The 13,601-nt window shown below is 53.6% G+C and overlaps 1 protein-coding gene across 1 annotated transcript in view; it reads right to left on the bottom strand.

Annotated features, from left to right (window-relative positions):
- Nucleotides 1–955: 955 nt before the first annotated feature.
- Nucleotides 956–13,601, bottom strand: part of CREBBP (CREB binding lysine acetyltransferase) — a 135,717-nt gene continuing 123,071 nt past the window's right edge. The window contains exons 24-31 of the mRNA XM_082643822.1: nt 11,347–11,497; nt 10,837–10,983; nt 10,105–10,218; nt 8,827–8,992; nt 8,334–8,501; nt 6,084–6,245; nt 5,628–5,909; nt 956–4,138 (exon numbers count right to left, since the gene is read on the bottom strand). Coding sequence (XP_082499948.1) covers nt 2,018–4,138; nt 5,628–5,909; nt 6,084–6,245; nt 8,334–8,501; nt 8,827–8,992; nt 10,105–10,218; nt 10,837–10,983; nt 11,347–11,497 — 3,311 coding nt within the window. The 3' untranslated portion in view covers nt 956–2,017. The remainder of the gene's footprint in view (nt 4,139–5,627; nt 5,910–6,083; nt 6,246–8,333; nt 8,502–8,826; nt 8,993–10,104; nt 10,219–10,836; nt 10,984–11,346; nt 11,498–13,601) is intronic.

Raw genomic sequence — 13,601 nt, 5'->3', positions numbered from 1 at the left:
TAAAACTAATTTCTTAAGAGTTTCCTCAAATTTAGATTCCCAGTTCAAGTGTTTTGAAAAGATTTCTGTGAACACAGGGCCAAAAGGAAAGCTATTTGGGTTGTGCTTTTTTTTTGGGGGGGGGGTTGTGATTTCTAAGTCTGACATCACAACCCCTCGGTTGAGACCACCCTTGGTTGGGGGACAGGGGAATGAGACAGGACTCCACTGGCCTGTGCCCTGGGAGGGGGTGCACAGACCAAAGAATGAATGTCAGCTCTCCTGGCGGTGGTCTTCCTCATAGATGTCATTTTTACAGCATTCAGGACCTCGAGTGTCACCCCCTCCATTAAGGGCCCCTGGAATTGGACTCAGAGAGGAGGGGTGGACCAGGTGGCCGAGTGCAGGTGTTGCTCGAAGCTGGAGGCCTCTTCTCACCCCAGCAGGGCTGGTGGCCAGTGTTCCACGTCGTTCCCCAAGCGGCCCCCAGGGCAGCACCTCGCTGTTTCTAGAGGAAGTTGGAGAAGGCAGGGCTGGAGCTGCATTTGCGCAGCCCAGCGTCAGAGGCCTTGGCGGCATCCTCCCTCACTGAACCAGGATTTGGGGGCAGGCCAGGAACCCCCTCTAGTCCCCGGAACACCCTTTGCATCAATTCTGAGACTGGCATGTAGGAGTGGGGGTGGGGTGGGGGTGGCTAAGGTGGGGAGTGTGGACAGGCGACGAAGTGCCGTTTCAGGGCCACTTGTGTCCCCGGCTCTGGGTGAGGTTCTTCCATGAGCAGCAAAGGAGGGCCCTCCAGGCCTTGGCTGAGCCCAGCAGCCACCCCCACACCCCGCCACCAGGACCGCGGCCCCCACCTCTCCTCTGTGAGCAAACAATCAGAATCATGTCTTACAAAGAACAGACTCCAAAAATATATATAAATAAATAAAAACCTTAAACATTCTTACAGGGATCTTAAAGAACAGAATACATGTTAAAAACTTCAGTAATTTATATCAATTTTAAGCGGTACTTTATATACAATGGGGAAAAAAACACATGCATAGTCCAAATACAATGTTGAAAACAGCATTTTCATAACAAAAGAGCTGGAACACGAAGTGTTAACACCATGTACATGAATTCAAGGACCACCCTTTTTGTCTGTTGCACACAGTTTATTTAACAATATGATATAAGAAATGAGTTGGTACTTTACCGTTCTATACAGTGATTGAATCTTCTTGAATTTTCTTATTTATAGTAATTATAGCGCTTGCATGATTTACACTAGAATTGCTTTTCCTCATTTCAAGTTTCACATAGAAGAAAGAAAAGAATGCTTCTTCTCTATTAACATTAGCATGGTCTAAGAGAGTGATCATCCCTATTTTTTGTCTAAAACCAGTTTTATCAGAGAAACAAAGCAACAATTTCTACATCTGCAAGACAAGAGTTTGGCTTAAGCCAGTATGTATAGATAGATGTGTGTGTGGGTGTGTACGTGTGTGCGCTCAGGAGCCAATTCCTATCATCCAGGGGTAATACTTGGAGACGCCCACAGAGTTCACTATAGAAAAAATCTTCCCGCAACGTCAGAAAGTTATCGGGATACATTATAAGCTTGCATGATTTCAGGAATCAGTTTCTGAATATTATTTTTCTTCTCACTTTTAAACATAAATGTTTAAAGTCTTGAAAATACAAATAAAAAATATGAATATAATGAACTTGTTTTTCCCGTTAAAAAAAGGCATGAGTCACCAGCAATGACGACAAAAAGAATCCAAACAAAACCCCCCTCCCCCCAAAACAAAAAACAAAAAACAAACAAAAAAAAAAACAAAAAGAGAGAGAGAGACCAGATATTTAAATCAACTGGTTTTTAACAAAAAAATATATTCTTTGTATTGTTTCTTTAAACAGCAATCTACCCTTCCATGGCTTGGAAGTAGCAGTTCCATCTAGGAATAAAAAGAGCCCAGATGCCTGGATTTCAGTACAAAAGGTCCAAGAACATGAAAGGGAAAAAAAAACAAGTGATGCTCTCACAATGCTACAAACCCTCCACAAACTTTTCTAGGGTGTCTCCCGTGGTGTCGCCGACCAGGGACAGCTCATTGGACAATGCACTCCTGTTGGGGGTGTTCAGCTGGGGGAGCATTGCACTCTGTTCGGGGTTCCCCAAGTGTCCCTGATCTATGGAGCTGGCCATGGTGACTGCGAGTCCTGGGTGGGGGGAACCAGTCTGGGGCGAGACGTGGTGTGGTGAAGGCTGGGGCTGTATCCGTGGCGACGGGCTGGAATGTGGAGGCTGGGACTGGGGCCGTGGAGACTGGACAGGGGCCGGAGACCGCACCTGGCTACTGAGGGATGTGGCCATCTGCTGGCCGGGGAGGTGCGAGGCCTGCGGCTGTCCTGAGAGCATGTGCTGCTGGGGGCTCATGGGGTTCGGCTGGCCCGGGGACCCGATCTGCTGCTTCATCTGCTGCTGCTGCAGAATCCGCTGCTGCAGGGCCTGCTGGATGTTGGGGGTGCTGTCTGCGCCCAGCCCAGGCTGCCCCATCTGGCTGAGCTGTCCCATCTGGGCCGCCATCTGGCCCATGGAACTGCCCTGGATGGGGAGGTGCTGCTGCATCCGCTGCTGCTGCATGGCTGCGGGGTAGCCTCCGGGTCCCTGGGGCTGCTGGAACTGGCCGTGCCCCGCCATGCCCCCGGCCATGCCGGCACTGCCCTGCTGCTGCTGCTGCTGCTGCTGCTGCTGCTGCTGCTGCAGGAGCTGCCTTCGCAGCATCTCTCTGTACTGTGGGTTCATACTTGCCATGCTGGGGTTGTGCCCCGGGTTCATGATGTTCAGGGCCTGGCCCTGGGGGTTCAGGCCGCCCATTGCCGGCTGCTGTGGAGGCACGCCGGGTCGCGGCCCGCCGGCTTGCATGGCATTCAGGTTCTGCAGGCTGGGCTGCTGGTGCAGGCCGGGCTGGGGCTGCAGGCCGGGCTGGGGCTGCAGGCCGGGCTGACTGGCCACGTACTTGGCCGTGCGCTGTTTAATGAAAGCTGCCATCAGCTGAGGGTTGGACTTGAGGATGTTGAGCACCTGCTGCTGCTGCTGTGGGGAGCTGGGGGACTTCAGGGTCCGAAGCAGGTCCTGCAGGGCGCCGGGCGAGATGCTCCGGGGCGGTTGCACGCTGGGTATCCGTGGCCCGGCCACGGCCGGCTGGGCCTGCATGGACATCACGGGTCTGGGCATGCCTGGCATCGGCTGCTGCTGGGGGATGGGCGCCTGCTGCCACTGCCCAGGTGGCAGGTTGGGCACGACGGGCCCGCTGACCTGGTTGGGTCGGGGCACGTTCAGGCCCACGGGGGCCATCTGGCTCACCGGGGTCACCATGCCCGTGCGCCCCGGGGGCATGCCGTTGTTGATGTTTACCCGGTACAGGTGCTGCTGCTGCTGGGCCTCCCGCTCAATCTGCCGGGCCGCCTCCACTGCCGCGGGTGGGGGCTGGGCAGGGGGCGGCGGGGCCGGCACCTGGTTGGTGGGCTTCCCGGTGGACACCGTTGTTGGGGGCTGAGTCCGGGCCACACTGGGGAAGCCGGCTGGTGACATGCTCACGGGCGAGGGCTGCGGCTGGGCGGGGGGCTGTGGCGTCTGGGGCGTGCTGGGCTGCTGCGTGGGGGTCCCGGGTGGTGCTGAGGTAGGGGAAGGCAGGCTCTGCTGAGGCACGTTGCGGGTGTTCATGGTGGCCATCCGCCGGCGCATGAGCTGGGCCTGCTGCAGGCGGTGCTGGATCTGCTGCTGGCGGAGCTTGTGTTTGATGTTGAGGCAGAAGGGCACGGGGCACTTGTTTTCTTGGCAGTGTTTGGCGTGGTAGCAGCAGAGGGCGATGAGCTGCTTGCACACTGGGCAGCCGCCGTTGGTCTTGCGCTTGCAGCCCTTGGTGTGCTGCACCACCCGCTTCATCTTCTGGCAGGACGGCAGCGAGCAGTTGGCGTTGCGGCACTGGCAGGCGTGCACCAGGGACTGGATGCAGCGCTGGATGCTCAGGCGCCGCGACTCCTGGGGGCTCTTGGACTGTGGCTCACCCTGGCTGCTGCCCTCGTCGTCCAGGCCCAGCCCCCACTTCACCATCTTGTGGGTGTGGCTCTTCGTGTTGTAGCAGTTGATGCAGAGGTCGTAGTCCTGCAGGTGAGGACAAGGGACAAGCCAGCGTCAGCACGCGGCCCCGACCACCAGCTCCCCCCCATCCCCTCGAGGCTCACATAACCAAATATGGCTGCTCCCCGGAACCTTCACTCCCGGGAACACTCCACAGCCCAGAAATACCAGAGACCACCGGTCCACCTACTCGCCCTCTTCTGGGGGCCCCTCTGCCTTCTCCCAACCTGCTAGCGGCTGGGGTTGGGAGTGTGTGCGGCTTCGTGAGCACCCCGAGGCTGGGGCCCCTACACCCTGGGGCTGCTGCAGGTGCCCTCGGTGCATCCCCAGAGCTCTGCCGGGCAGCCGGTGGGCGGGCACTGGGGCTGAGAGGCCTTTACCAGGAGGAAGGCCCTGGGCTCGCACCATGGCAACATAATGCCCCCTCCCCAGGTTTCTAAAAGCTGCACCTGGAGACGGAGACCACAAAGCACTAGATCTGGAGGATGAGCCCTGTGACCAGGACTGCTAACCTTCTCACAACAAGGACGTGAAAATCCCCACAGTGGGAAATGAGAGAGGACAAAAGGAAGCTGGAGAGAGTGGCAGAGAGACAAGAGCATTATAGAGGCCCCCTCTGCCCCGAGAGAGCACAGAGCTGCTGTTGTGGAGCGCTCGCCTATGGGGACTATCTAGGCGTTGACACCAGCAAGGTGAGGACTGGGCAGGAGGGGGATCTGACTGTCTGCGGGGGGAGGCAGAGCATGTGAGAGCCCGTGCGAGTGACCCATCTGTCTGCGGCAGGGACAGGCCGAGACCCCCGCAGAGGGGGCGCCGGTGTGGTTTGACCACGGGATCCACCAGGACAAGGGAGGAGGGGCTCAAGACCCGACCAAAGGGACCCAGCCTGACAACAGCAGGAAATCCCGACCTCTTGGCAAGCCTAGACTGGGAGCACCAGAAGAGGAACCAGTCAGAATCCCAATGGAACCAAAGCACCACCGTGCTCTTTTCTCTCTGCCCTCCCACCCTGCACCGAGAGGCCTGTGCACGTGCCTGACACAGAGCTGGTGTTAACGAAACACAACAAATAAAATAACAAAGTGCCTTGTGACCATCTCCGCATCCTGAAAAGGTCAGCACAAACGTTGCCTCCCAGGGAAGCTCACTGGCTTCCCTCCATCCCCTGAAGACCAGCTCCCCCCGCACCCCGGACACATGCCGTTGGGACCAGGCTGCCCCGTGAGCAGACACCGGCTGCTCCTTGCCCTGGACGGCTGGCGCTAAGCCCCAGAACAGGCACAGGGCAGGAACCCCACCAACATCGAGAGAAACCCTCTCATTCGTGAACCCCAAAACACAATCTCAAAACCAACAGTGGACTAGTGGACAGATGAGCATTCATCTGGTCATTTTCTCCCTAGAAAATGCCAACTGTCTAACAGTTGCCCTGAAATACACACGCACAGCCCGAGCGCGCCATGGGCTCGCCGGCTCTGCCGGCAGTTCTGCGCAGCAGGAGCCCCGCGCTCACCTCGCACACGGTGCAGTGCCAGCGCGTCTCCACGTGGTGCTTGCACTCGTTGCAGGTGTAGACGAAGCGGTCCTGGCCCTGGGTGTGCAGCTCCACCAGCATGCACAGCGTGGACCACTTGGAGCGCCGCAGGGAGGAGAACTCCCAATGCTTGTCCCGGGCCAGCGTGAGGAAGGCGTCCCGCCCGTCCATGAGGTCACAGCTGAGCAGGGGGTCGGGGTCGACGATGGGGGGCAGTGTGTTGATGACGGGCCCAGCGTGGAGGTGGATCACAAAGAAGACCTGGGGGATGGCAGGGAGGAGCAGCGTCAGCCCCGCAGAGAGAAGGACCAAGCCGACTCCTGCTGTCCCCGGGGCTGAACTGCACTGGTGACAAGCAGTGTAGTGTCGCCAGGCCGGGCCTCCTCCCTCTGCACTTGGTCCGCCCCCACCCCACCCCACCCCACCCACCCCCACCTCTTTGTGCTTCTCCATCGTGGCATAGAGCTTCTGGGACAAGTCGTTGGACACGTTGGGCATGTTGGGCTTTTTCTTGTTGGCTCGGCTGATGCTGCTCTTATTCTTGTTGGTTTTCTTGTTGTTCTTTTTCTTGGCGTTCTTGCTGTCGCCCTGGCTGCCCTGCAATAAGACTCAGAGCTGTCGGCCCTGCCTAGCCTCCTGCTCCAATGTCCAGCAGGGAGGCCACCAGTTCCTGCTGTGGGGGCTCCAGGGAGCTGGGGCTGAGGCAGGAGACCGCCGAGCAGACCCCTACCTGCCTGCGCACAGGCCGTGTGAGTGGCTGTCAACACTGCTGCCTTCAGAGGAAACCGCTGAGGGGAAGCAGACGAGTATGGGAGCAGGGCCCCAGGACCGGATGGGTACAGTGGTGACAGACACAAAGCAAGCACTGCCTGTGCCACAGCAGCCGCACGTCACGTGGAGGCTGCAGGGAAGAACACACCTGGGATGCTAGCTGGGATCTAACCACCGAGCAGGTGGGAGCCGGCTCTCCTGGTCCTGTGTTTTCTACTGGCTGGAGGCAGGCACTCCTCCTCGACGGGCACACAGCTAGGGCTGTGTCCCCCTCAGAGCCCCTCTGTGGCAGCTCGGCCGGCAGCACAGACTCTCCTCCCAGCACCCCCTGAGCCCTGGATGCCAGTGCTGACTCAGGCCACCTCCTGTGCCTGGGTGTCCGTCCGGCAGAGGCAGAGGAACCTGGGTTCACTAATTGGCTGTGGTCTTTCTCCCACAGGCACTCCGAGTTTCCACTGAAATCCAGCCCAACTTTCCAGGTCAGCTTGAGGGAGGGACCTGCCAGCATCTCTCCAGTCCCTGAGGAGCAGCATCTCCAGCCCTAAATCACCCAATGTTCCAGGGGATGATGGGTCCTGCCTCCAGGGAGGTCCAGCAAAAGGCAGGCAGAGAACGATGACCACAGCCCTCGACCTCTCCTCGGGACCCACCTGTGACATGAGTACTTGTCACATCCTCACCCACGCTTTCTCCATTTTGGAAGGGGCTAGGGATGCTGTCTTGCAAAAAGGACACACCCTAAAGCACATGCTGCCTGGCACGAAGCAGCCATGCAGACATTCAATCCTAGACCCCTGGCTCCGGATGCTGGCTCCACATGCAGCCCCAAGCCCTCCTGGGGGCCCCAGGTTTGCACGGCTGGTAACAGGCATCTCGAGATTAACACATCTGCAGCCAATTCTTGACTTCTTCCCCCAAGTGTGCTCTCCCTTCCTTCTCCCCTTCAGGGAGACGCAGCAACACTGACTCAATTCTAAGGCCCCAGACCCAGCAGGCAGCCTCGATCCAGGATCTTCCTCATGTGCCACAAAGATGCGCCCTAAGTTCTGAGGTTGTTACTCTCAAAACACATCATACGCTGCTCACTGCCGACAGCTACGAATCCAACTAAACCACCATCATCTCTTACTTGAACATGTGAAACACGGCACGCTCGCTCCCGACTCGGACTCTGACACCCTCCTCCTCCTGCTGGAGGCTCCTCCGCCTGGATCTTCTGGGTTCCTCTCACCAGTGAGTCTCTGCTCAGATGCCACCTCCCCAGACAGGCCCTCCCAAAGGTGCTGCATCTGCCCTCTTCCCTCGTGTCTGCTCTACACCATCTCAGCACGCACCACACACTAGGACACACATCCCTTGAGGGCAGGGATGGAGATCTCTTTAGTTCCCCCTCAGGATGGTGCCTGCACATGGTGGGGGCTCAGTGACCAGAGTGAGTGCACAGACGCATGAACACCCAGTGAAGAGTGGGGGAAAGTTTACAACAAGGAGAGAGAATGAGGCCTGGCAAACAAGAGTCTCCTCCTCAAGTCCTTTCTAACGTGAACTGACTGGTTCCTGATCATGACACCCGCCTCCATCTCCATCTCCAGCACCTCTTCTGGGCTCCCTGGCAGGGCGCCCTCCTCTCTCATCTTGCCGTGTCTCAGCCCCACTGTCCTGCCCAGAGATGCCAGAGCAAGCCCCTCTGTCCACCTAGTAGGTGAGGTGTCTCCAGTTCGCCCAGCACCCAGTGTGAGCTGTGCCCCCAGGCCCAGGCCTGCCCTGTGGTGGGCAGTAACACAGTGAGGTTATGTATGAAAACACCACCACAGACAAAGGAGGCCATGTCTTGAGAACCGAGCAGCCCCCACTCACTCGCTGACCTGCTGGAGCGCAGCCTTTAGCACACGCGCCGGGGCCCTTGGGCTTTACCTCCGGGGTCTCACTGGCCGCGGTGCTCTCCTCCTTCTTCCTCTCTTCTTCCTCCTGTTCCAGCTCCTTAATGCTCTCCTCCAACACGTTAGGCCAGAAGTCACCCTCGAAATAGGGCAGTTCCTTGGCACTGGTGAGCCTGTCTTCAGTTGCTTGTTTGAAAATGTCCTGGAAAGTGAACAAGCACAGCGGTGAGACAAGGGGGGCTGGGTGACACTCTGGGGAGGGGGCCACGACATGGAGAGGGGACCGCGCACTCCTGAGGCGCATGGTTTCACAGGATCTGCCGCCACTTCTCTTGGACTGCCGACTGCAAATCTTGACAGACAGCAGAGAAGTTGCTTCTTAGTTTATGATTTTAAAATTTTTTAATTTTTGCTTTCCAATACTCATAAGTAGATATAATTCTAACCCATGTGAGCACAGAGGGAGACACGTGAAGATGTGGGAGTCAGTGGTGAGGAGCGCCCCCCACCCCCAGCGGTGTGGGCACCTTATAGTCATGGATGATGCGCTCGGCAAAGGCCTTGTCCAGCATCTTCTTGTACCACTCCTGCAGGCGCTTTGGCTTGGGGATTTTTTGATCCGGGGGGTGGCAATGGAAGATGTAGTCGTCTCCTTCACTTGGGGGACAGGCCCAGATGTGTCCTGTTACATACCTGCAGGACATACACACAATTCAGATGGAAGCAGTGAGCGAAATCATCCCTGCCTTTGAGGAGTAACAGCTGAGGAACACGGACCAAAGCAAGAACAGAAATAACTATGAAGAAAAACAACAAAAAAGAAATTACAAAATGCTTCTGGCAGAACATGTGAGAGGCCTAAGAGAGGTTCCAAACCACTGTGCTGGGGAAGGGGGTTAAGGTAAAGCCAAATCTCTACAGAGTGCAAATGCAGCCTGGAAATTGGCCCAACGGTACCTCCCTCTTGGGTGTGCGTGTCAGGCAGGGGCTAAGGCTGCAAGGGAACCTGTGACACAGGAGAGAGCCTGGGAAAATGGCAACGTGTCAGGCGTATCAGACGGCTTGTCCCCAGGGTGGATGCACTGAATTTCCTATCTACTTTTCTCCTGCACATTGGAAAGGAAGTTGAGTATTTTTTTCTAAGGGGTTAAAGACAAACTAGATCTCATTCATTCTGCTCAAGACACTTCAATCAAACATCTCTTTTCCAAATTTGGGAAAGAAATGTGATCTAGAACGTAAGAAGAGAGACAGGAAAAGAAGTCAGACACAAGAGACCACATCTGGTAGGATTCCGCTTCTATGAACCGTCCAGAAAAGGCACATTTATGGAGACAAAAAAGGAGATTAGTAGTCCCTGGGGGCAGGGGTCCAAAAGGGATGAACAGCAAATGGGTGCAGGGATCTTAACGGGGGTGGGGGGGATGAGAATGTTCTGAAACTGATTTACCGTGACAGTTTCATTACTTGGTAAAGTTACTAAAAATCACTGAATGTACAACGGAAGCAGGTGAATTGTATGATACATAAAATATGCCTCAATAAAGCTTTAAAAAAACAGACTAGAATGTGAGAAAAACACAGAAGGCAGGGAAAGCACATGAGCTATGCTGGGAGCCCCAGACCCAAGTGGCCCAACAGAGCATCTGGCTTGAAGGGTGCTCTGGAGACCCCTGAATCCATTTAAGGACATCAAAATAAAAACACAAAAAACCTTAAGAAATACTTGTGTTATTTCACAAAATACACAGTGAAAATTAAAAACAGAGTTTTTATTAGTTCTGAATAATTTGAATTAAACTCACCCCAATTTCTTCACATACTCTAAATATCCAATAAGGATCTCATGGTAAACAGCTGTTCGGAGGCATCGGGGTCGGAAGAAATGAATACTGTCCAGATAAGATATGTACACACGCCTGGGGGGCAGGGTGAGAAAGAAATTAATTGAAAGTTCAGGTTATCTCCCAAACTTGAAACCAAACACCAGCATCTAAAAACAGCTCCAGAAATAAATTCTGTTTTGATAGCATTTACACTGGCCACAAACAGGACATAAGAAATCTGCCATCACCAAGCTCTGCTACCAATCAATAAAACAGAATTCAATTTCATCACTGAACTACGAGGCAATGCCATCACTCATCATGGGGAACCGTGGAGAGATCAGGGCAAATTAGGAAAAGCCACTTCTAATTCCTTCTCACCCAGATTCTTGACTGAACATGAAATAACTCTCAGGAGAGGTGTGACATTTTCATAGGTGCATCAAAGAGAAGCCCGGCCTGTGCAGCAGTCCCCACCCCCTTCTCCATAGGTTTACCTGCCCCAGGTAAGACAGGGGCAACAGCACGACCAGGATCAAAACCCATGTGTGCTTACAACACAAAGCACTCTACAGTCATCAAAACTCTTCACTTCCCACTGGCTTAGCAGAAAACGAACTAACGAAACTAACTAGTAGTTCTCTAAGATGTTTAGAGCCTCGGTCGCTAGCACAACACGCGACACGCACCCCAAAGGAGCTAGAGGATTACCTTGTGTTTGGAGGGGGGCAATCAGAGCCATACTCTTGAACGTGCATCCCAAAGAAGCACACGTCCACTCCATCAATTTCCTCAAAGGCAAAGAGTGCTTTGGTTCGATACGGGAAAGATTCAGACATTTCCCCAGAATCCACAAACCTGAAATAAAAGAGCCTGATGTTTGCATGCATTACTACCATTTACAAAGTGCTTTACAGACGAGACCTGCTGCCGTAAACCCGCTCACTGCAGAGAAGCTGGAGGCGAGGTCGCCCTTTCTGACCAATGGCCCAGAGCTCCTCCACGGGCCCAGGCAGCTCAGAGCCTTGACCCCATTCTTTGTGACACTGCTTCACTCAGACAGGAATTCCACCTCCCCTGATGAACATGGAATACTGACAGAAGGGTGGCTACATGCTAACTGATGAAAAGCTTTCAAATTATGCAAACTCTAAAGCTTTGCCAGAAAGCAAGGCTCTGGTTAACCACATGGGGTGCCCAGTGGAAAGTCTGCACACAAACCGTGACTTCATCCCGGGCTTGACCTCCACCGTCTTGTCTGAGCTGGCCACTACGCGGACAAACACCTCCCCGGCTTCAGGATGATTCTGTCGCCGCAAAAACTTGTTGACTCGGTCTTCCAAGTGGTTTCCCAACCGTGTGGTCTGCAGTCCTGCAAAGTCCAGCACAAGCAGATGAGAGGGCTTCGGGAGGGTTGAGGTCACAGAATCCACCTCTTTCAGTCTAGTCTGGTATTTTAAGGAGCAACATTCTCCAAATACAGAAGAGATCTAATGTGTCCTATGAGGTAATAAGCATTTTATAAAAGAAAGGTGGAACCTGGAATCTCAGGCATTCCACACATTGAAAACTGCTGTCAAATGCCCAATATTTCCATCTTTTTCTAACTGTAAGGGGGAGAAGAGATACAAAGGTGGACCCAAATCTGAAAGAAGATGGGCTCTGGGGTGAAGCAGGGGAGCAGGCATGACGAGGGAGCCACACTGGGTCCACCCTGCCTCCTGCCCCACATGCCCAGCCCCTAGTGAGACAGAGATCTGGTCCTGGCTGTGCCCACACAGCTGTGCCCCAAGGGTGGAACGCACACTTGAAGAACTCTTAACAGAAATGGGGAGCCTGCCACTGCTTTCCATGGAAGGCAGGGCTGGCACAGCCTCAGAGACAGGATGGCACAAATGCCCCTTCCTGCCCAGCTCCGATGAGAGTCCTGGTGCAGAGTCTGAGACAGCTAAGCTAGCAGGCAGCCAAGGGCTACCTCGCTCTGCGAGCATTCTAATCCTGGGCGGCAAGGGACACTGTCCCAGGATGCAGACCTGCCCAGCACCATTGCTGGTGGGCTCCTCCTCCCCGCCCCTCTGTATCCTCCCTCTCCCAGGGATGGGCCAGGAGTTACACAGCATATAAATACACATACAGTCATAGCATAGAAAAACTCTGTGCATATGGGGATAAAAGACTAGACAGGAAAGCTGCAAAAGGTTAACAGTGACTACAGATGATAGGATTTTAGAAGATTCCTTACTGAGGTTAAGAAAGATCTGCAAAATTTAGGCTTTTTAGTTTCTCTGCAATAAACATACCAATGGTGGAGTTTTTTTGGTATATAAATTATACCTCAATAAAAGTGATAAAAAAACTTACAATGGCAATGAAATAAAGACCCCATTAAAAAATAAAAACTTTAAAAGCTATAAAAATGAGAAGTAGAATTATGTTTCACACTCTGATACACGTGCACACTTTCCACAGCTATTTAGTCATGCTCTGGATCCCCTTATTTCAACCTCCCACAGCTGAGATAACCATCCTGAGAAGAAAGAGGATCAGGCACAAAGGACTTAGGACCACCTCATCTACTCTTTGTGAAGCCCAGAAGAAAATCCTCACGTTCTCGCCCCCCTGTACTCCCGCCCATGCCGCTGCTAAGCAAGTTTTGTCCCCTCATGAGGTGGCTTCCAATCCAGAAAGGGAGGACACAGCTAAGAAGGGCCACCCTGTGCTGGTGCAGGGAGCTCCCCCTTCCCTTGTGAAACTACGATTACACACACTATGATTTTCACATAATGAATAGGAGTAAACCTTCAAAATTAGGTCTTTACATTTTTTCCCCAAATTACCTGAATTACCTGTACTAAAAATAGTTTTGAATTTTATTTTATACAGCAGGTTCTTATTAGTTATCTATTTTATACATATTAGTGTGTATATGTCAACCCCAATCTCCCAATTCATCCCCCCCACCCCCCCGCCTTCTCTCCTTGATGTCCATATGTTTGTTCTCTACATCTGTGTCTCTATTTCTACCCTGCAAACCTGTCATCTGTACCATTTCTCTGGGTTCCACATATATGCATTAATATACGATATTTGTTTTTCTGACTTACTTCACTCTGAAAATACAGTTATTTTATTTTTTAAAATACATTTATTTATTTATTTTTGGCTGAGTTGGGTCTTCACTGCTGCAAGTGGGCTTTCTCTAGTTGTGCCGAGTGGGGGCTACTCTTCATTGCAGTGTGTGGGCTTCTCACTGTCATGGCTTCTCTTGTTGCAGAGCACGGGCTCTAGGTGCACAGGCTTTGGTAGTTGTGGCTCGCAGGCTCTAGAGCGCAGGCTCAGTAGTTGTGGCACACGGGCTTAGCTGCTCCATGGCATGTGGGATCTTCCCGGACCAGGGCTCGATCCCGTGTCCCCTGCATTGGCAGGTGGATGCTTAACCACTGTGCCACCAGGGAAGCCCAAAATAGTTTTTAAAT

Source organism: Mesoplodon mirus (assembly GCF_964341445.2).
Source record: "Mesoplodon mirus genome assembly, chromosome: 15".
NCBI lineage: Eukaryota > Metazoa > Chordata > Mammalia > Artiodactyla > Ziphiidae > Mesoplodon > Mesoplodon mirus.
Note: the sequence above shows the minus strand (reverse complement) of the source record. Positions and strands in the feature narration are given on the sequence as shown.